Here is a 23,343-nt window from a genome sequence, read left to right as displayed (position 1 = left end):
GATTCCGGAAGAAGCGTTAGACGCACATGCAAACTATGTTATGCAAATAAAAGACGTCGAATGGACCGAACAAAGGCACAAAAGAATTTGAAGAAAACAACAACTTATTGTCCAAATTGTCCCGACCAACCTCAGCTATGTATAGAATGCTTTAAAGTTTTACATTCTAAATAATTTTTTTAATAAACCGTTTTCGTATTTTTATTTTATAACAATTCAACTATTATTACAATTAATTATTAATTAACAATTTACTATTGTGGAATATCTTTTCAAATACCTACGACGATCTTTCGCAAGTAGTCAAATAAGCGACACCCGAATATGGGTTACGTGGCGTGACCAGAAACTTTGCTGACACCCGAATACGGGTGTCGTGGCAGTCAACGTGTTAAATATTAACTTAATTAATAAGTATTGAACAGCTGAACGCTCTTCAACGGTTTAGGAACAGACAGAGTAAATTTCGTGACGTTTCGAAGTCTCGTTTGTATAATTGTATGTATAATTGTTCAAATTTTTTCCCCAAAATATGCTAGTTAATTAAATCTCTAAAGAGGCAAGAATCAATATTCACAATCAATTGACCATCGAATCATGGAATTGTCACAATCGATCTAACGATATGGAATTTTTAAGTCTAGATGTTTCTTAATTCTAATGCTGATACTATGTTAATTACTTGAAACTTCTGCTTATGTGAGTTTCGTTCGAATTCAAAGTCCCATTCGAAGGAAAATAAGACAACAAATTTTGCTAGAATTGTATTCTATGTGTTAAAGCACGGTAGCTTTAAATTAATTTTTTGTCAGAGATGTAACACATCGACGCTTATGTCACAGGCTCAGAAACAGTAATAGAATAGACAAAACATTCTGCGTGCCACAGCCATCGAAACAGTAACCAAATAGAAACAGGATAGCCACGTCTGATAAACAACCGCCGATAACCCCTCCAGAGGGACAGAACTTTAGTATAAAAACCCTCCCAAATCAGCACTCAACTCTCTTTTGTCATAACACTGTGAATCGCTACTCTATTGAATTCGTACGATAAATTTTACTATCATATCTAAGGTCCGAATTGTTTACCTTGCTTGCAAAACGTTCGAACTACGACGCGAGGAGACCACCGGTGATCTGTTAATTTCGTGATTTCCTGTGTCTTCTACGTGACACTTACGGTATCTGACTCTTATTGTATTTTAAGAATTTACTAAAAACGGTATTTAACTTGGTATTTTATAGAAATATGTAGATACATTATTTATCGCCTATATCTAAATTATGGTAATATTTAACACGTATAATCTTTTGGGATAAAGAGCTGAACTTGAAGAAAATATCTTGATTTCGAATTCTTCTTTATTTTCTACAATCTTATCGTATAATATTTTTAATCCTATAGATTTTTTCAATCGACCGATTAAAACTTATACTAATCCTGTAGATTAAACATCACTTTCAGTATAGTCTTTTCCACTTTTCTTATCAAATATTTACAAGTTTTTCCATAGATAAATTAATACATTTTACTAATAGATTAAAATACTGTACGGCTGTTGTCCTTTAAATCGCAGAAACCATCAACTTTTAACTTGTTTCGCTATATTTATGTATGTCATATTCTGTGAAAATTTACCTTGTAAATGAACGATACCATCAGCTTTTCCAAGAGCGTTTACGGACGAGCAAACATATTCTCCAAAGTCCCTTTTTTCCAGAGAATTGACAGTAAGATTCATCTGCCAAGAGTAATCGTTCAACGCGTATTCTGACATTTTATATTTTTCACTGGGCAGCAGCTTTTCACCTGCGTAAGAAACGACAATATTACACTGTTTTTCATACATGCTTATTTATACAAACAGAACATACGCTTTTTATAAAATTACACAGAACGATAGAGATATGTGCAATATTGCTTACGTGTAATGAGTTTAGCAAAATAGTAAATGGAATAGTAACACATAATCTTCGAGTGTTTCGCGAAAATAAATTTGCGTATTCAATAAACGGTGTGCTGAAATCATTAGCAGTGTCACGGAGCCATAAATTAGCAATAGAAAAACCAGGGGGGGGGGCCTAACGAACATCGTGCAGGGCATCGAAACAGCAACGTAGACCGTGTCCCAGGATCAGAAGACAGTAACAGCATGGCTACCTCTGACCTGCAGCCCGACGACACCATCGTGACACCCCCTCCATAAGAGCCAAACCCATAGTATATAAACCTTCCCAAAATCAATTCTCCACACTCTGTTCTAACATTGTTAACCGTCACTCTGTTGATTTCACATAATAAACTCTGCCACCATATCTAAAGTCTGAATGTGTCTTACCTTGCTCGTGAAACATTTAAACCTGGACAAAATCATTCGAACGACGCGAAGAAACGATTTCTTAATTTCATCTCTCCCTGTGTCTTCAACGTGACAGCAGCATAAAGACGAGAGATTCAGTTGATTTGCGATTTTTGTACGCTTGCACGTGTTTTTAACCCAGCTTTACTACATATATATGTAATCTAGCTGATCCAAAGTTTGTGTGACTCGTACAGGATCCGGTTGAACAGCACACAGCAGTGGGCATGACGCGATTTCTCGTGGAAAAATAAGAAACAGACGTAAAATAACGTTTTTTTCATTTTTTGGCTTTGTTTCCGAGAAAATCGAGTTTGAACATTTATCAACTATACTTGAACATGGCTTATTCCAGACTGGGCAGCACTAAATAATCGACAGGAGATCATTCTACGTGTGAAAATGTAGAATAGCAAAATAATCAAAACATTTTTTCACAAAACGCTTTGTACGTAGAATGATCTCCTGTCGATCATTTAGTGCTGTCCAGTCTGGAATTAACCATGTTCAAGTATACTTGATAAATTGTCAAACTCAATTTTCTCGAAAACTAATCCGAAAATGCAAAAATGTTATTCCGTATATTTTTCTTATCTTTCTACAGACCGTGTATAGATTTACAAATTTTAAGGTACGAGGCTATGCTTTTATCCAAAAAAATGACGCCTGTATACTGCTTCCAATTTCTCAATAACGCACGTATAATTTTATAATTGTAACAAGCTATTGAATTTTGTCAAGATCTAGAACTCAAAACATGTGAAGAGAAGAAAAACAGTGCGTTTTAGGAGCGAAATTTATTATTTCGGCTGATTTCAATCAGTTGAAACATAAAGCTGTGACGTAATAATCGGACTGCGAATAGGAAAAAGGGAAAAAGGAATGGCAATGGGAATGAGAAAATAGCTAAACAGATCGAAAATGGAGCAGAATTAAAAAAGTAGAATCGAATTAGCGAGAGAAAACAGCAAAAGAGAGTTTAGAAAAAATAGTGAAACGAAAATGTATCACTTCAAAACACGTGAAAGAAGAAAACAAGTATCGCCAAGTTCCATGTGTGTAACATATTCTGAAATCTTATTGAACGAAGCTAGAAGCTACGACAAACGTTGCAAACTCACTCGTCAACATGTTAGGCGTAGCGAGCTTATTGAAAACCACAGCATTCTTTTGAAAAATTACACAACCAGATGAAAAGTCAAAAAATTCAAACGAAGAAGATGACTAGTTGCTCTTCAAATCTCGAAAGTGAAGAAACAGTTTACTATTGCAAATTGATAGAGTCTTGCATTCTAGATATCGGTGCAGAAATTTTAGGTCCTCGAATTGCACAAAAACTTGACGCTATAGCAATTTCGGATAACATCATCCAGAGAATTATTGATATGGCCAAGTATATCGAAAAGCAAATTGCTAAAGGAATAAAAAGATCGACATATTTTGTGATTCAACTTGATAAATCAAGCGACGTACGTGAACGTGCTACTTTACTTTGTTTCATGAGATATTCTGAAGATGAACACTTTAGGGAAGAACCTCTTTATTGCCTTGATTTATCTGGACAGATCACCAGTTCGGAAATATCCAGTGTTCTTAATGAATATCTTTAAAGCCAGGATTCAGAGCGAGGCAAATATCGTATGAGACTCGTGGTAAGAAAATTGGGTCAAACGTAAACAACACTGGTCAGACTCGTTGTTTTAATTTTGCCGATGTCTTTTTGTCTCAGTTACGCGTTATTCTTGACCACATTTGCGCGTTCAAATAAATTTTCTAAACATAGCAAAAAAATATCTCTGAAAAATGTCTTCAAAAAGGAACTTTGGCGTTGACGAGGACAACGAGAATTGTGCTGACATTGCAAATAATGATTTTTTGGATATTTTTAGGAGCGACAGCGACAGCAGCGATATTTTATTTTTTTTCCACTAATCACTGCACGAAAAGAAAATGTTGTAAGCGACTGGTTATTGAAGACGATACCGACGATCAAGACCGCATTAATTATCAACTATCGGAGTAATGGATTTGGAAGGAAGAAAATAATTTTATATCAGTTCGGTGCAAACAAAACAGAATTGGATATTTTTAATATAATATTTGATAATATGGTCTGGGAAAATATCGTAACAGAGACGAATCGACGAAACTTGGTTTCCTGTAGATTCTAATGAAATAAAAATCTATTATAATGGCTCAGGTAAAAAAATCACAATCCAAATGAATTGGTCCAAGAGTTATAGAAACTAAAGTTATAGAAACGCCAATATTTAGAGAAACGATGTGATTTAAAAGATTTCTGTAAAGTACCAGATTTTTGCATTTTTAGAAAACATTACGCTTGACCATACAGATAAATTACACAGAATAAAATCTGTGACGAATCTTTTTAATAAAAAATTTAAAGAAGCGTATATAATGGAGGAAGACATTGCTATCACCGAATCGCTAATGAAATATGAGAGACGCTTATAAGCAACTTAATCCATCGAAAAGGGCGAAATTCAGCATTCACTTTTCTAAATTACGTGAGTCAGAATCGGGTTATTGTTCTGACTTTAAAATATACACAGATAGTGATAAAATAAATTCTAATGACAGTGCATCTAATGACAGTCGTCAATGAGGTATCACAGTCAGTGTTACACAAAGGACATACGTTATACTTACATAATTGGTACTCTTCGTCAAAACTATTTCTAACTTTACGTAACAGTAAAACTAATGCCATTGTGACAATACGCCAGAACAGAAAGAATATGCCAAACGATTTTGTTAAAGCAAAATTAAAAAAACAGGGAAAGTAGAATGAGGAGCTGTAATGGAACACTGGCATTAAAATGGAAATATAAACGAGACATTTATATTATTTCTACAAAACACGAAACAGCAAAAATGACTGAACAAGTAAAGATCAATTCAATCCTTCCTTAAAACCAAAACGTGTCATCGAATACAACAAAGAAATTATTGGAATTGATCGGCAAGACCAAATGCTAGTGTGCTTCCCTGTTATCAGAAAATATGCGGAAGGATACCGAAAACTTTTCTTTTACGCGTTTGGTATTGCACTTCTTAACTCCTACATTTTGTTCAATAAAATGAATAGTAGAAAAAATATAGTTACGCTAAATATAGAATCGGTATAATCGAATCATTACGAAAAAATGTACCGTTGCAAGAATATAAAGGACGAGGACGATTATCGAACGGAGATTTGCCACAGAGACTACACGCGCAACATTGCGGTCATCTTTCCAAACACATTGACCCAGCACCATCGAAATCAAAGTCATCAAGAGCGCGTAAAGTTTGTACGAGACGCGAGAAACGTAGCGAAACAACGTGGCAGTGCAAAAGATGTAATGTTGCATTGCACGTATCAATATGCTTCAAAAGATATCGTACGACCGAAGATTATCAATTGTCCGTAATTTAAAATAAAATAAAATGTTGTTAATTTATTATTTACCTCAAGATAATAAACCCGTCTTGTTCACCGATAAATCGCTTGTAATTATTTGTCAAACATCTTACAAAATTAAACCAGTTGCACCTTACACGTGTTTTTACATGCCATAAGACGTGTGCGATTGTCATAACTTCGAACGCTTAGCCGAACCGTGAAATGGCTCGACGTGTGACCGATCTCGTTTATAGCACGCGCCATCGGAACTTAAATCGCAGAGCAAAGGATTAAGGTTGTTGCGACACTATGTGACACCGTGGATTCGCGACACCAATGTCTCCTTCTGCACGCGGAAGGGCGCTGAGGTGGCTATCGAAAGTGGAGGCTCCTTCGCGCTTCTCTCAACTGAAGAAGCAAGTAGAATAATTTCAAAGAGAGCGATAATCTGTTTTAATAGAACCTTTGCTGGATGGTGAGCTGCGCTTGTATATATGTCGAACGTATCTAATCCTTTCAGTGAACTTAATATCCTTCTTCAATGTTTTTGCGCAAAAGTATTTTTATAGTAAGAAATCAGACGGACGCGCTTAGAAAGAGGCTGACTCTTTGGATGGTCGCATACAAGAAGGAAATACAGGGAATGTTATCACTATTTCAAGATTTTCACTACTGTAGATGTCAACACGAAATTCATATTTAATATAATAAGTTAACATTTAAGGGCATAAGTTAAAAGCTTTTGCCATTATTAGCCTCAAAATGAGGATCCTCATAAAGGTAACCTCTGGATTAATAAGCCTTTCATGAAAGATATCTCTCATGTGCACTTAATTTTCTTCATGTGCACGTAATTATTGCGCACTTAAAAAAATTTGTTCGAGCTGTCTTCTGACGTTACTTTAATGCCCATACATAGGATGCAACATTGTCAGAATTTTCAGGTATCGCCGGAAGAAAAATATCTGCCTCATAGAATTGTTGAATTGTTAGTTTTATTTTCTAGCTATTTATGTGAGAAATAGTCTCTCAGTCCTATCGTTAGTAAGAACGAAACAAGGAAGCAGAATAAATGTCAATGTACCACCTCGTTTTTCAGAAACAACACTCTAACCACGGTTATCAAATATTCTTGTAAAAAAGTGACATTAGCTTTCGCACTAGTTCTATTCCAATTAAATATCCTCTAAAAATTTCAATTTTATTATATTCTGTTTCAATTTTCAATTCCTTTATTAGCACTTTTTCAATTGCTTGGTTTCTGGTTATTTTAAGAAGTTCTCATTGCATAACATTATATTTAAAAGTAAAGAATTAAAATACTATTATACAAATAAAGGTTTTCATCTCTACACTGTGGTTTCTGAAATGATTCTTCTGTTTTCGCTAGTTCTCGGGTATAAGAAACTTAAAAACCACTGTTATAGACTAACTACAATTAAAAGAAATATGATGATACTTTTCAGATTTTTAAGTATACAATTGTTAGTCAAGGAGCTGCAGAATAAAAATTTATTTTTCATCGTATATAGCCGCATTAAATATTTAAAGCGGTCAAAGAGAAATTTGGAATTATTCTCATTGGAGCAGCCGATCTCATCTGCAATACACACTTTTAAAAAGATTCTGTGAAATGTTCAAAATTTTTATAATTTCCGGTTGCATGTGATTGACTGGATTGTGAGTAACTAATCGGTGCTTTGATCTTTCACCGATGGATCCTATGAAACTCGAATATCGCTTGTTTACTGTGAAATAAGTACCTATTTGGAGAATACACTTACTACATATGCACATACTTTCTCCATTCTCTTTAACAGAGAAAGTTATTTCATGTGTAATTATCTTGCTCTAAATAAATGTCTTCTTAAAAAAGATATCATTATATTCATTGAGATTTAGTTGCGGGTACGTTGTTACTGTGCAATTGTTATTGTACTGTGCAATTGTTATGTTCGAACGCCCAATATTGCGCGCTCGCGATCATAGCGACAGCTTGCGTCGCTCTTGCTAAATTATTAAAACGATTGCGAAGACAGACAGGTGAGTTCCGCAGATTAGGAAAGATGACTTTATTTTTATCCTGTGTGAAATGCGCATGTACCAGATTCTTGTTAATATAGTGTGATAAAAAGTCGGTGTTATTGTTCTTCTTACCCACACATAACACGTACATACAATTCATTAGGCAATTAACGTCAAATTCGAGATTGTAAACAACCCAGCTATCTTAGCCAAATGCGCGCGCCACAGCGAACTATACGTTTCTCACCGCGCTCGGACAAGCCAACACTACTAAATTGTTGTATTTTATTATATACTGTACTTTGTAAAAGGATAGAACGTCCGCAATTAATTGGGAACAATTCCAAGTAAACAATAACTGACAATAATTAGAATAAAAAAAGAAAACGCGTTACTAAGGTCAGAATAGGAGATCTTCCCGATCGGTTATGTAGTGATTTACTTTAAAGTGGGAACATTTCCTCGATCGGTCATGCAGCGATTTACTTTAAAGTGGGCAGGTCTGCCTATTCGGTTGGCTAAGTGTGAATCAGGGCAAGAATATTCGTCGATGGCCTGGTTAGTTCAATTGGGAAAGCAGCCGTCCAATGAAAGATCCGAGTTCAAGCCCAAGGGGACAGCAAACTCAATTAGCTGAATATTTTCTTCCTTAAGGAACATTTCCTCTTAAGGAACATTTCAGATAAGTGAAGAAAAAAGAAGGATGCGATACTTAAAGGGCTTATAGCGCTTATCGAGTGGATAATCGTGTAACGAACATTGATTTTAAAAGTAACTTTGTCGATATGAAATCAATTTTTATTATGTACTAGTGTTTCGTATCACGACTCTTCACAACACATTGAATTTACACGTGTCATAGACACATTTGTAATACAAATCTTCATATCGGCAATCATATATTGACATACATTTCATTTATCGCTTCCGTTCTACTGTCCAACACGCATTTCCTACTCGTTGTCGTAAGTTCAACGCATTATTTATCAGCGATGACCAGACCAAAGTTTTTAAGCGACCAGAAGAAAATTCAGAGAATTCAAATCAAACGATCCTGCTGGACCTTCTCGTCTTATCCGCCTCTCTCCAAAGGTTTGATTTACATGCTGCCTCGCGTTAGTCAGTTAACTGTGTTCGACACGTATACACGTCAACCCGAAACTTTATTTCGGTGCGGTTGACGCATATACTCGTCGTGTGAAATAAGAAGTGCCATTTAGTGTAAAAAAACAAAATTTTAGTAAGAAGTAATATAAATGGCATTTAGTGGTATGCTTCCTCTATACTTCCAATAAACCTATTGTCTATTTTATAAAAAAAAGAAAATAGTTTTTAAAAAAAGATTGACTATTTGATTACTCTTTCTGGTATGTCGGTTATGCTCCGTATAACGTATTGGTCTTTGTAAGTTGGGTTGGATATTTTCCCCAATGCATCGGCTATTCCCCGAATTGTTCTGTGTACTTGTTTATTTTATTTTGTTTATTTTTGTTTACTTTATTTCCTTTTGACAACTGTTAGGTTTTTAATAAGAACACCTTTTTTCAACAATGAATTGTTAATTTGCTATCGAATAAAAATATATTTCTTCCTCGTTTTGCTTTGTTTTTCCGTAAAATTCATAGTACAAGCATTTACTCTGCGGTCGACGTGTATACTCGTCATTGCTTGATTTTACCTGCGCACCCCGTAAGAGATTTTTGAAAGGAAACTCCGTTAATTGATTAGCGTGATTGAGCCCCATGGTGAAATTACACGCAGAATCACTTTTGATGCGGCACATTATTTAAGATTCCAACCAAGTCATTCGTTAAAAAGTTCCAATAACTTTTGTTCGACATTCTGTTCGGAAGACAGACTGATCCTAAAATTCCGATCCGTACATTCAAAAAGAATTTCTCTTCACGACTTGATTCATGATTATTATGAAAATGTGTAATCTCATTCGTCAGCAAAGAGTAAGACGAGAAGTAAATTCGGATTTACAGTATATTTTGTCAATAACCATTGACAAAATGTCAATCGTTTCAGGCAGTCGAGACAAAACTTCAAAACTTGTATACGTTGAAGGCGGTACGGGTAAAGTAACTGTTTATAAATGGTTTAACGATACCACAATCATTGATAGCCTTTGAGTGCTCGTTTCTGGATTCTCTTCTACCATCCCCAAAACATTCTCTCGTATAAGCGGCAGAAACAGATCGCGGCCACATAAACTTTGAAACGTCGGAAAAGCTTCTTAAACAGTTCGGGAGAAGGAAATTGAGATATATTTAGCGTACGAACAACGTAATATTACCATTATAACGCAGTGCTCGTCATATCCGCGTGACAATAATCAGTGGAACTAATAAATAATAATGGAATTATTAACATCACGAAAATAACGTTTATCTTACTGGATGAATACTAAAGATTCGTGCTACGTTTGCGTGTGTGAAGTAATGTTTGCTGATATCAGTAATAATCTTGTGTTTACAACCTTGAAATAATACTTCTGATTCCTGCATGTTCGAAATATGATCAAAATACGGAACGCTAATGGACAATACAAGTCGATTTTACACGGAAAGGATTGCTTTTAATACTTATCTACTTATCTATTTATTGTAGTACATATCTGTTCCTCGTGATAAGTGCTATAAGCCTTTCAAGTATCAGACACCTTCTTTTATCAGCTTGTACAAACTGAGGTGCGAGATATTTAATACATTTCTAAATAAATTGTACTCAGAAGGAATTATATGAAGGAGATCTACACACAGGTCGGCATATACGAAAAAGCTTGCATCGTAGGAGCGTGCGAGATCCTCCCGAATAATGTACAATATGTAGGGACAATCTAACATCGCATCGCTTCGGCAAAAATCGGTCGGAATCAGCCCAAGAATGCGATAAGAAGCGTATGGCTGGTAATGCCGACACGCTGTAAAACGTTATTTGATATCGATATCTTCGTTTGTTTCAAGTTTTAGAGGTCCGCTCTAACGGCAGGCGGGCCGATCAACAGCATGGAACTATCGACTAATAAGGATGGACGTGACAATAAATGGAACTTTGTGTCCAGGATCCTTTGTGTCTCGACCTGGAAAAAGATGAGAGTGTTTCTTATGCCCTCTGCGACTTGCTACATCGAACATGGGGCTTATATTACGAATAACTTGTCTGTGATTACATTCAACATCCAACTCAATCATCAAAATGGTAAAGTCAGCATCATAGAGATGTAAAGATAGAGCACGTGAGCGAGCTGAAAAAACGATATAGGAATAGAACGAGACCTGCATAGAGGCAGGTGTCCTTGTCTAATAACGCAAGCACATTCGCTGCGCATGTCTAACCAGACAGGAACAGAATATTCTGCTATACAGCGTCTTCTTTGTATTCCCATATTCCCATATCGCATCTATTTATGCAGCAACATATGACTCGTGTATTCTATCTTTGTATCTTTATGGTGCGAAATAAATTCGCTGTAACAGCGAAAACATCTCCACTTGTTAAGCTCTCGAGCTGTAACTGACGGTTGACAGCAGTGATAAGCTACGTGCATAAGACGAATCCCCAGCTTGCAATAATTTGTTTTTCTACAACATGTTTGATTTTAACGTACACGCTATTATTTCTTCTTTAAACGATCTTTGTTCTTTAACTACAAAAAATGCAAAAGATTTTCCATATGAATATCGTTTGACTGATTTAAAATTAAATATCTTTGACTTTGTAAAAAATAGAAACGTTTTGTTAGAAACACATTCTGGTTTTAATAGTAAATTACTCATTATGATATACATATGTATGTGTGCTGTTTCATCGAAATGTTGATTTCAAAGAGAAAAGTATATAGCAGATTGTACGGACTCTTCTTCGCTTCGATGAAAACAGCGAATACATTAGACTCATTTTTCACAATTATTGTTTAATGACTCATTTTTAAATGAATTACGTTCAAAAAGAGTTATACGAAGTAGGTCGCTTTCTTCTCGCTTCTGTCCGTTTCCGATCAGTTTTTGGTCCCTTTTTGCCTGGTTTTCGTCCAGTAAATTTGAAGATCATTTTAAGAAGTGAAGTATCCATGTTGACAAAAAATTTGAATATAATCTGTTTCTCGGAGCGTTGTTCAACTTGACTGGGTGAGAAGCGATCTACTTTTTATAACTCCTTTAGAGTGTAATTTATTTGGAAATAAGTTGTTTAATGCCGCTCACTCCTGCAAAGTTGACGAAATAGTTCAAATAAAATCTCGTTCACTTATCAGAATCATTTCTGAAATTTGACTATCTTCAATGTGTCGTTAATTGGCAAATGTGTCGCATGCAAAATTGTTATATATCCGCAACTAAATCTCAAACAATATCATTTTTAGATTTCTGAAAATGTTTTATTTAGATAACAGTGACAAGATATATGTATATGAATAACTTTTTCTGTTAAAAAAAGGAGAATACAAAGAAATACGCGCATATGTAGTGTCCCCCAGATAAGCACAGATTTCAAAATAAACAAGTGTATTCGCAATCCAGTTAATCGCTTTGCGGTCGCAAATTATAATTTTTAAACTTTTTGCAGAATCTTTTTACATGTATGTATTGAGGCGCAAGTTTTAATAAAGATGGCCCTGACTTTGTTTCTTTTAGATATTTACAAGAACTGTAGGTGATGAATAATATATTTCTATTTTGCAACGCTTTGACTGTTATACATATTATATTAAGTCACAATGCACAACATTTTCCGTTTTATATTATTTTATCGAATTACGTATGATCCATTTTGTTCTATCAAAATAAAGATCACAACATTTGACAGATTAGGTTTCATGTTTGTATATATAAAGATGCGTCGTTGTAAAAGACGTGTCTGTAAAAGAAAGGCACTTTTCGGACAACCTAATACTTATAATTTTGAAAAAGTATTATACTCTTTTAATTCTTTTTAATTTAATTTAATTTAACCTTTATTTTTACTTTTTATCGTACTACTTATATATTAAATTTTTATGAGTTTTGTTTAGAAATTGCTATCGCGTCGTAACTGATTTACTTAAAAAACCGAAATGATCATGGTGATGCGGTCGATAGATGTATTATTCATAAAATTGATTAAAAAGTTGATAGCGTAAGATTTAGTACATTCGTAGGTAGTTGATTCCAGTATCAAATTTCAAGTAAATCGTCATAAATTGATAAGTCACAAAATTAATTTCAAATACCTTTCTTCAATGTCCAAAAACATTTTCGTTAGAAAATTGGGTATAAGATAATCTTTTAGATTTCTCTTTAGTCTCTGATATTACATTACAAGAAAAGAATCGATTTAGTTTGAAATAAATCGTTCTCCAAGTACTTTCAATATTGAAACGAGGTACATATTATACGTATACAAGCACGCATTACACAATAGTTATCGAAATGGATAAGTAAGATCAATATGTCTTTTTGCAAATAATAATTCGTCGGCGATCATTAATATCAAAAGCTGTTTATATATTTGAAATATTTAATTGTGATAAATGTTCATTACCAGTATTTTGGTGCCAAGTATTTAACGCTTGTGGCGAAGCTTCTACCTGGCATTGAAGAACAACGTCACTCTCGACCGGTGCTGCTACTAGCTGATTTGTTACTTTTATAACAGGTGGAACTGAAACAAAAATAGTTTTGTAATTATACCCACATATATAGGAGCGACGGGAATACGAAGAAGAAATATCACTTGGATATATTTTATTATCTAAATGCAATTGTACGTAGTGTAACCTAAATTGCAAATTCTTATTTTTACAAATACGTCCAAACAAATGCAACCTCAATAGAGGCTTGTTTCACTCGCTAGTCACTAGATATTATCACTTTGGATATTTTATATATTTATTATGTTATTAATTTACAGATTATGTGAATTCTATACACTTTTGCATCTTTCAATTTTTAATAAACGCATGAACATCTGAAATTTGGCGATAACAAATTTCCTAAAATGATTCAACCAAGACAATGCAATATTATATATATTATTAAAGTTTATTATAGTATTTTATTAGGACCGCCTTCTTATTAGTTTATACGGAGTGTTTATTTGAAAATTTTCACAGTTTCGGAGGGGGGATACAACTATCCTATTTATTTGCTATTTGTCAGGTGTCTTCAAGATTTTCGTTTTCTAAATGGAAATCATATTTTTTCTTTACAGATTCTTATTCCACGGGAAAGAAGAAAAGACTTATGTGGAATATTTTTTTATCAGACTTCGTTTTAAAAATGTTTTTCAGTTTTATTGCTCTCAAAATGGAGGATAAAAAATTAAGTAATATGAAAAACGAAACTCCTTTAATGTTTCATTATTAGACGATAAGGTAAAATCAATAACAATTACACTTTTTGCACTTCTATTTTATTACGCAAAGAATTACAATACTTTTGTACAATTTTCATAGGATGTTTTCAAAATTTTGCACTAGGCAATAATACGATCTGTTTCCAAATTCGATTCTTACTTTTCTCAAGGTTTCTTTTATAATACGTTGGCAATTCAAATATTCCGCCGACGTCTGTGCGTAAATGCATAGATTGTACCGTGCTATCTTGTTATCTTGATTTAGCATGTCCCTCGACTTTTCTTCGATTGATTTGATTTGATGGTGTGAACTTGCTCGCCGCCTATCTCTCGACTATAGCTGCATAATAATCTACACATATAGCCTGGTATAATATAGTGCAGTGTCTATGTATTCTTCGCTGTTCCTTTTTCTTTCTTTTTGTTCATACCTTTCGTACTGCCTAACTAACCGCATAAGCTCATCGTTGCGTGTATCGATGTAAAGCTTATCTTTCAATTCTAACATAATGCTTCTCTAATCATTTAATATTCTTTGTTTTAGGTTCTTTATATGTTTTGGTCTTCGTTGAATGACTGTCGACATCTCCTGATTCGCCGATTTCCTTTTACGAGTGCATTTAAAGTCTGTAGTATTCAAGGAATAGCAAAACTGAAATATATTTTTATTTTATGAAATATCTTTTTAAGACAGAGTCTGGATAAAAAATGCTCCATATTAAAGGCTCTTCATTTTTCTGTTTCTACAGCAAAAAGCTACTACAAAAAGGCTACTACAAAAAAAAGACGCAAATGTATGTTTGAATAATATCTGTATTATGTATGAGTAAGTATCCGTTGATGACATAATATTACATGGTCCAACTTCTTCGATTCAATGACTTTAGGTACAAATAAGAGTACAAACTAAACTTGTATGTATCTTAATCACTACAATCGCAATCGTGACCACTATGCGGTGCTGCACGGTGTCAGAGCGCCATGCTCCTCTGCTCGTGCACAGGTGTTAGCTGCCAAGCTGCAAGCCGCGATGCTGCAGAGCGAGAGGCCGTGAAATACAATGGTCTCTTTCTGCGAGCAAGTAATGCTCTTTTTTAGGAAAAGGAGGCCCCGGAGCGAGATCGGGATCCGGTCCCGATCGCAGGTGACCGCAGGTGTTCGCCGACCATAGCTGACTACTCCTGAGAGTAATCTGCTCCCTCCGATGGCTACGACCTGCTATGATCTAGGACATAGTTCGGGTAAGGACCCGGACTGCCGGAGACAAGCCACCCCTAAGGAGGGTCCGAAAGAGGCGGCGCATAAGAGGCGTAGAGCAAGTTATGTCCTTAACACATTGACCGCCAGGATACCTGTATTCGGGTGTCAGCAAAGTTTCTGGTCAGGCCACGTAACCCATATTCGGGTGTCGCTTATTTGACTATTTGCTAAGGATCGTCGTAGGTATTTGAAAAATATTCCATAATAATAAAACTGTTGAATTGTTATAAAATAAAAATATGAAAATGGTTTATTGCAAAAATTATTTAGTATGTAAAACTTTAAAGCATTCTATACATAGCTGAGGTTGGTCGGGACAATTTGGACAATAAGTTGTTTTCTTCAAATCCTTTCGTGCCTTTGTTCGGTCCATTCGACGTCTTTTATTTGCATAACATAGTTTGCATGTGCGTCTAACGCTTCTTCCGGAATCATTTTTCCGAACGGAGATATTGTGCTGACTCCGTCAAATACAAGGATTTTTTGTATTTTCAGACAACCCTAATAATTTGGCAACTAATAATTGTTTAAATATTCTAATATTTATATTTTTTCTTGTTGCAATTTTGTAAACCGTCAAAGCGTGTACAACAGAAATTCCCAGAAAGAATCGAATGCCAAGTTTTCTGTACCATTTGATTCCTTTTCTAATTGTTGGAATTAGCATCAACCGTTAACGAGACTGGATCGCTCTAGTTTTGGCACGAAGAAGTTAGTCAGAATCGCTCGAGTTTCCGAGACGCTCACGTTTCTTATCATTTGAAGGGATTCCACAATCGTTTCAACCCTCGTACAGAAAAGATCAAAGCCGTTTGATGCTTGGACACTTGTGTCAGATTTATGAATCGTTTTTTTCGTGCTTCTGTAGTTTCGTTCCAACGGTCCAGTCCTTTTGGAAGCTTCACGACATCGTTTTAGCTGTATATTTCGTACGCCTTTTGCGGTTAGTTAATCGATTCGAGACTAGTCCACTTTCTCAATCACTATTAATCTAGCGATTAACAAGTGTAGTGTATCGGTGAATGGATACGGACGCGCGCAACAGAACACAGTTTTTGTATAAAAATGTTGCCCCTAAATAATCACATATACATATTGCAGTATCGTGCAAAGATCGTCTAGAAATATCGGGTGAACTATAAACAATGTTGCGAGAAAACCAAAGTGCCGATAGGCCGAAAGGATCGGGACATTTCAATGGGTCAAGCAGCCCATGAACGTGTCGTCGGTCCTTTAGTCAAATAATTACGCGGCAGGAGACGTACGTGGTGAGGGTATGAGAAGACGGCAATGGGATGCTTAAGGGAGAAAGACGGATTTATGGGAAGTCGTTAATTGAGAGTCTAGTTGCGTGTCGAGAGTTGAGTTGAGAGAGTTGAGTCGAGAGAAAGTTGTTATAGTTATATCACATTACTATATTATGTTTACGTTAAATAACCATCGTTTCATGTTTAATCTACTGTAAATAAATCCATCTATCAATAAATTTATCATATAGGAAAGAAATCACTGCAAATTCTAATTTCCGTATTTCTGAATAATGATCCTATAATATATTTTCTTATACCTCTACTAACTCAGAGACGTCAATTTTATCATTTTAATTTTCTGTACATGCCCTCGAGCTTTGTTTATAAAAACCTCAAATATCATATATAATATGATATAAATCAAAGAAATGTACATTAGTGAAGACAGTTACCAGTAGTGATGGCAAGGAGACAAGCAGAGACTCTGGAGTGTCAACGTTGAGTGCGAAATTCTTCGTCATATTATGATAATTGTATTTGAATAAATTTTTGTTTCTAAATTTTCATTACATGGAACGGAACGATATACGTTACGTTTTTGTAGGAAATTCGTTTGTCAAATGTGATATCAGCGTGACCGCTGTTTCGAAAATTCTTTACACGCAGCAACAGAATTTTTAACCATAAATACTCAAACCAGTGGATTGAATGTAACGAATCAATACCCTGGTTAGTTAATAAAAACTGAGACAATGTTTAGCGCACAAAATCAATCATTTCAAAGAACATGAAAGAAACAATAATCAGATATTATGTAGCTTATTGTATCAACAAAATAGTTCGAAGCTTTATAGAAGGCTAAATGCCTACGTTATTGCCACTACTTTGAATGTTTACTCTAATTCAAATAAATTTCACATACTGATGCTTCCATTGGTAGAATCAGCATTTTTTAGTCTAAGGTCATTTCAAGGTTATAATATACAAAGCGGACGAATTCGTCTTGACGTTAGATACAAAGCAATGAGATAAAAAATATTGTTTAAATAAACACTGACAACCTTGAAATTCCGTATAAAACTAACCTTCAGAAATATCTTTTTTCATTATTACATGAGCAGCTTACTTATCAAATCGAACAACTACGCAGAGGAAAAGGTAGAAAAAGTTAATGAAATTATATACATCATATTTTAAAATCCCTCTTATACTGTAAATCGAAATAAACATTGTAGAACGTATTATTACAAATGTAGTTTTCACCTAACGACATATAAAATGAACAAATTAGTATATCTTTGGAATAATCGTTATTATCATCACAATGTTCGCATAACTAAAGAAGACAGACGATCTAACCAATGAAAGTAAAAAGAAAGTAATTACTACAATCAAATTGGTACTTGGAAAAAAAGTTTTGTTATAAAAAATTACCATTAGCGTAGTTATATTTCAACATTAATGCCAATTTCATCGACATAAATTATATCCTTGTTATCGGACATATTCAAGAACCTATCATCACGACCTGTGCTTAAATTTTTATGATAACTAATGTTTAATTAGTATGCTAGACGAGTAACAGAGATATTTGTTAATATATTCAGTGACTCATTTTATGTCCAAGTTTCTTTTAAGTACAGTTTGCCTATTAGTATCGTACAGTTTGTTTCTTAGAGATCTCAAAACAGATTTTAAAGGAGAAAAATTCGGAGAACCTAAAAGAAAAAATTGCAACTATATATGCATTAATCATTTAATTTATTTTATTAAACTGATTAAATATCCACTTTGACACGGAGAATATTGTATATAAAGTCGTAGACTCATATAAAGCAGTAACAAAAAGTGCAGAATAAACAAGTAACAATAAGGAGAAAGAAAACAGCAGAATAATGAAAGGAAATGAACGAAAGCTAAGCTTTAATGAAACAGACAAATTTAACGCAGAGCAGCCACACATCGTTTTCAAGTAGTGCATTATAGAGCGACGTTTTCTGCATACTTACATCTTCCGCGAAAGAATTAATTTTGTCGTTATAGGAGTTAGCAAGAGTACATATTCATATGGAAAAGGGCTCCACAACATTGAAGAGAAACGAGTAGGACGATAGCCTAAAGACCATTTGGTGTTCTAGAGGGACGTGTTGTTGCATTAAAATTGACAAGTTAAAAAAAGGATGGGACTGGTGATTTGTTCGTGAATAACCTTGCGAAAGAAAACAGAGGTTTGCAGGACTTTTTCGGACTTCAAGTGAGGTAATGCCCAAGGTCCGCATCAGGGTCCAGGCTCGACTTACAGGCCCATATCCTGTATGCGATAAAACGGAACTGAATTCTCTGCAATTTATGCTGTATTCTCTTTAACTATAGTCTGTGTTTGATAGTGCGACGAGCCCAAATGATAGATACGTGTTTGAGTACAGGCCGAATGAGGAAGTAATATAAGTAGAGAAAAGCATAAGGATTTCTGATTAGTTGCAACATATGAAAAGGAAACCGATGATATATCGAGTTGTCCCAAAAGTTTCTTTCGTTTTATAAGGAAATAACAGATGCACAACATTTTTTATTTCATATTATTATTGTTGTTCTATTACTACAAAACTGATCATACATAATTCAATAATACAATATAAAAGAAAAAATGTTGTGCATCTATTATTTCTGTAGCGGCGCAGGTGTCAAAGGACGACGCGATCGCGAGCGACACAGAGTATCTCCGAGTACATACCGAATATCTAACAGTATCTACAGTATCTCCGAATATCTTCGAGTATCTACCGAGTTACGCGACGAGCATTAACGAATATTTACCCGCGATTTTATTTTGCGATTTATAGTTTGTACTAACGACTCATGTATACAGGCTGTACATTAATTTATTATGTTAAATATATTTGACGGTTTCAACAACGAGCAATCTCGTCCTTTAACCCTTTCGTTTCGGGTGTCGCTTATAGGCGGCGCCGGCTAGATGACCTGTGGGTACGGATGCCGCTTATAGGCGACGACCACGCGACGATCGGTACCCCATGTATCAGGCATACACCAGTGCCATCTGTAGTCAATAATATATTTTTTCGTTACCGGCAGAAGCCTTTTCATATTAAAGATGTAAATTATACTTATCATATTGGAGCAAAGATTGTTTTATTACTGTTTTATTCAGCACAGTTGTTATTTAAGACTTAGGAAAACATTTATACAGCAATCACGCCACTGTGCGCATTTGTGGCGCGCGCCTCCGTACAGGGAGAGCACTTAGGCGGACTGGACTGCCGAAGCGAAGGGGTTAAACCTCACGTACTAACTATTTTCTACATTTCCTTATAAAACGAAAGAAATTTTTGGGATAACCTGTGTTCTGCCTAACCTGTGTTCTGCCTAACTAGTGTGTAGGAGAAATTGGAAGAGTTTCTGTTTCTAGAGAAGCATACGATATGACACTTGTCAATGATAAATTCCATATACCAATCATCTAATTTGTTAAAGTCCGATTGTACATTTAGAATATCGGGTTTAAATGTTACGATTTTGTAAACCTTGAAGTCGTCCACAAACAGTAAAAATTCGGTATAATGTTGAAACAGAAAGCACGTATGAAACACTACTGAGCGATTTCAATAGCACAGTGAGACAAATAGCAATCTTTTTGGGCAACTAACATTAGGAATCGTCATATAAGTGCAAAAGCATGTATTTTCTGTTATCGCTTAGCATTCAAACGCAGATATTAAATAATTGAAAGGGTATGTTGTTAAAATTGTTGAATTTTTTTGTGCGCTGTAGAAAAATATAGAAAGGACCTTGACCTATAGATAATATCTTTAACTTTCTTAAAAAATGACTTTGAAAGAGATTCTTCCCATCATTGTGTGTGCTTCTTCGTATAACGCAATTTTGTGCTCAATTCCTTCACGTAACTACAAATAAAGTAATAACTACAAATGTTGCGACCGTTCGCGAAGAGACGCGGTCGCGAGGAAAAGGCGTCAGCGAGAGGTGTAAATTCTCGCTACGATTCTGTTAATCGACGCCGCGAAACAGTAGTTCCCCTGTTTCGATTAAGATAACAGAGGTGGTTCAATGAATTAACAGGTTAACATACAATAATATATTTGACAATAATATGATGAACACGCCACAATTGTTTAATAATGAATACAGAAAGTTGACCGACTTTACGATATCTCTCAATGAATCCGTTAGACTATGCGTTTTTAATTTTAATCGTCAGACCTCTCGATGTATCACGTTTGACTCGTCAGAAGGGACTGATTGCCTTTCGATCATTTCCTTGTCTTCTTTGGAAGACGACCCCCACTATGCTCGGGTCACGCCACCGTTGACGCCTATGATCACGTATGCCGACTTCTTGTGTGGAAAACGTAACGGACAAAAATCGACGTTTCTATAATTCGCTGCTTGGCGACAACTATGCGCTTGTCACGTAATTTTTAGGGTTGGTTGATGAAAATAAAATATAGCTGAGTCGTAACACAACTATTAACTTTGTTTTAATTAAACTTTATTGTGAATTCAGCAAACACAATGTAACACACTGAATTAACATAAATCACAATTCACTCCAACCACGTTATGTAAGACTTAGTTACAACGATACGTTAAGTACGCGACTTATAAGGGTAGAGACCGGTGTAGATATGTTGACTATTCTAAGGATACAGAATAAGTGAAGTTTTACTGACGATACTGTGTCTGAGAAAAGCTAGGGGTGGGTGTGTCTAAGGACACGGGACCATCGGATTTGTTGATGACAATTTTTGTTAAGGAAGTGAAGGCAGTAGACACCGTCTCCGATTGGATAATAAGACGGTTGGTGGACCAGGAAGGGTTTTAGCCGCCCTCGCGAGAAAGTTGCCAACGGAACATACCAGATATGAAGAAAACCAACTTTCTAAGCTAACACGTGGTAGACAATAAACGTAAAGGGAAATCTAAGACAGGAAATACTCGCTTGGTCCGAAGGACCTTAACTATGAAAATGCCAAGGCCCCTGGGCACTTAAGACTATTGAGGGTGCGCACCAAGGATATGCAGACATCTGGGTGCCATCCTGTCCGTGGTGTGTGGCCTGGTCTCTGATGTCTTTTTTTTATTTATTTGTTGAAATTACAATCAATTCTCGCGTTGAGAATTTTCAGTAATTTTTCTGGCGTGGCGCAGTGACATGGCTGTTTATTTACAATAAGTTAGTACTTATTATAGATAGCTATAATTTATAAGTATTATAAGTAAGTGCATATGCTTAGTTTGGATAACTAAATGAATCTAGCGTTTAAGTCTAGCGGGTAATGCCTCTTCAGCTTGCGAATCTGGTCCGCCGTATCAAGTAGTCCAGTGATTAGGGGGTTTCGGTGTTTGTTGACTCTTTTGCTATATCTGTCGCTATATTTTGCTATTTCCTCTTTGACTGTGGGTATCTTGAGGTCGCGATGGATGGTTTCGTTGGTAACATACCAAGGTGCGTCTGTTAAGGATCTTAGCGTTTTCGATTGGAATCGTTGTAGTATTTCGATGTTGGAGTTACTTGCTGTTCCCCATAGTTGGATTCCGTAGGTCCAGACAGGTTTTATTACGGTCTTGTAGAGGGTAATTTTATTCTGTATGTTTAGTTTGGAGCGTTGGCCCGTGAGCCAACAGAGTTTTTTTAGTTTGTCCTTTAGTTGCTTCGTTTTATCTGAGATGTGTTTCTTCCACGTTAGTCTCCTGTCCAGGGTCATGCCCAGGTATCGGACTGAGTCCCTGCTAGGAACTGTTGCATTGTTGATGGTGACCTGGGGGCAGGTTTGTTTTCGGAGAGTGAAGGTTACATGTGAGGATTTATTTTCGTTGATTTTGAAGCCCCATTTATGAAACCACTTTTCCATGGAGTCGAGACTTCGCTGGAGAGTGGATGAGGCTATTACCGGGTCTGCGTGGGTAGCTAATAGCGCTGCGTCGTCTGCAAATGTCGCTATTGTTATATCGTTTGATATAGGTAGGTCGGCAGTGTAGATGGAGTACAGTAGGGGTCCGAGGACACTACCTTGGGGTATGCCGGATTCTATTGGGAATGTTGCGGAAGTGGCGTCTAGGCAATTAACCATGAATTGTCTATTGGTTAGGTAGGATTTTAGGATGGAGTAGTAGGGATGAGGTAGGACCTTTTTAAGCTTGTATAGTAGCCCTTCATGCCATACTTTGTCGAATGCCTGTTGGATGTCTAGGAAAACCGCTGAGCAATATTTTTTCTTTTCGAGTGTTTGGCTGATCGTATGAGTTATGCGGTGGATTTGCTCTACTGTTGAATGTTGTTTTCGGAGGCCGAATTGGTGATCTGGGAGTGTTTTCAAGTTCTCTAGGAGTGGAAGGAGTCGGTTCGTGAGCATCTTCTCGAATAGTTTGGACGGGGTAGGTAAAAGACTGATTGGGCGATAGGAGCTGGTTTCGTATATCGGTTTACCGGGTTTAGGGATGAGGGTAATCAATGAGATTTTCCAGGCCTTAGGATAGTGTTCAAGGCGAAGGATAGCATTAAAAATCGATGTGATGAGTGCTATCCCTTTTATGGGAAGTTCCTTGATTGCTTTATTGCCTATGAGGTCGTGTCCTGCTGCTTTCTTGGTGTTTAGGCGACTGATTGTTTCTATAGTCTCTGCAGAAGTGAAGGGTTCGATAGGAGGGGACATTTGGAAGGG

The 23,343-nt window shown here is 35.8% G+C and overlaps 1 protein-coding gene across 1 annotated transcript in view; it reads right to left on the bottom strand.

Moving 5' to 3' along the window:
* The window catches only part of LOC126875174 (lachesin-like), a 549,607-nt gene that overhangs the window by 14,525 nt on the left and 511,739 nt on the right, over positions 1-23,343 (bottom strand). The window contains exons 10-11 of the mRNA XM_050637912.1: positions 13,317-13,436; positions 1,642-1,812 (exon numbers count right to left, since the gene is read on the bottom strand). Coding sequence (XP_050493869.1) covers positions 1,642-1,812; positions 13,317-13,436 — 291 coding nt within the window. The remainder of the gene's footprint in view (positions 1-1,641; positions 1,813-13,316; positions 13,437-23,343) is intronic.

This window comes from Bombus huntii, chromosome 17 (assembly GCF_024542735.1).
Source record: "Bombus huntii isolate Logan2020A chromosome 17, iyBomHunt1.1, whole genome shotgun sequence".
In the NCBI taxonomy this organism is placed as follows: domain Eukaryota; kingdom Metazoa; phylum Arthropoda; class Insecta; order Hymenoptera; family Apidae; genus Bombus; species Bombus huntii.
This window is presented reverse-complemented; position numbering and strand designations above follow the sequence as displayed.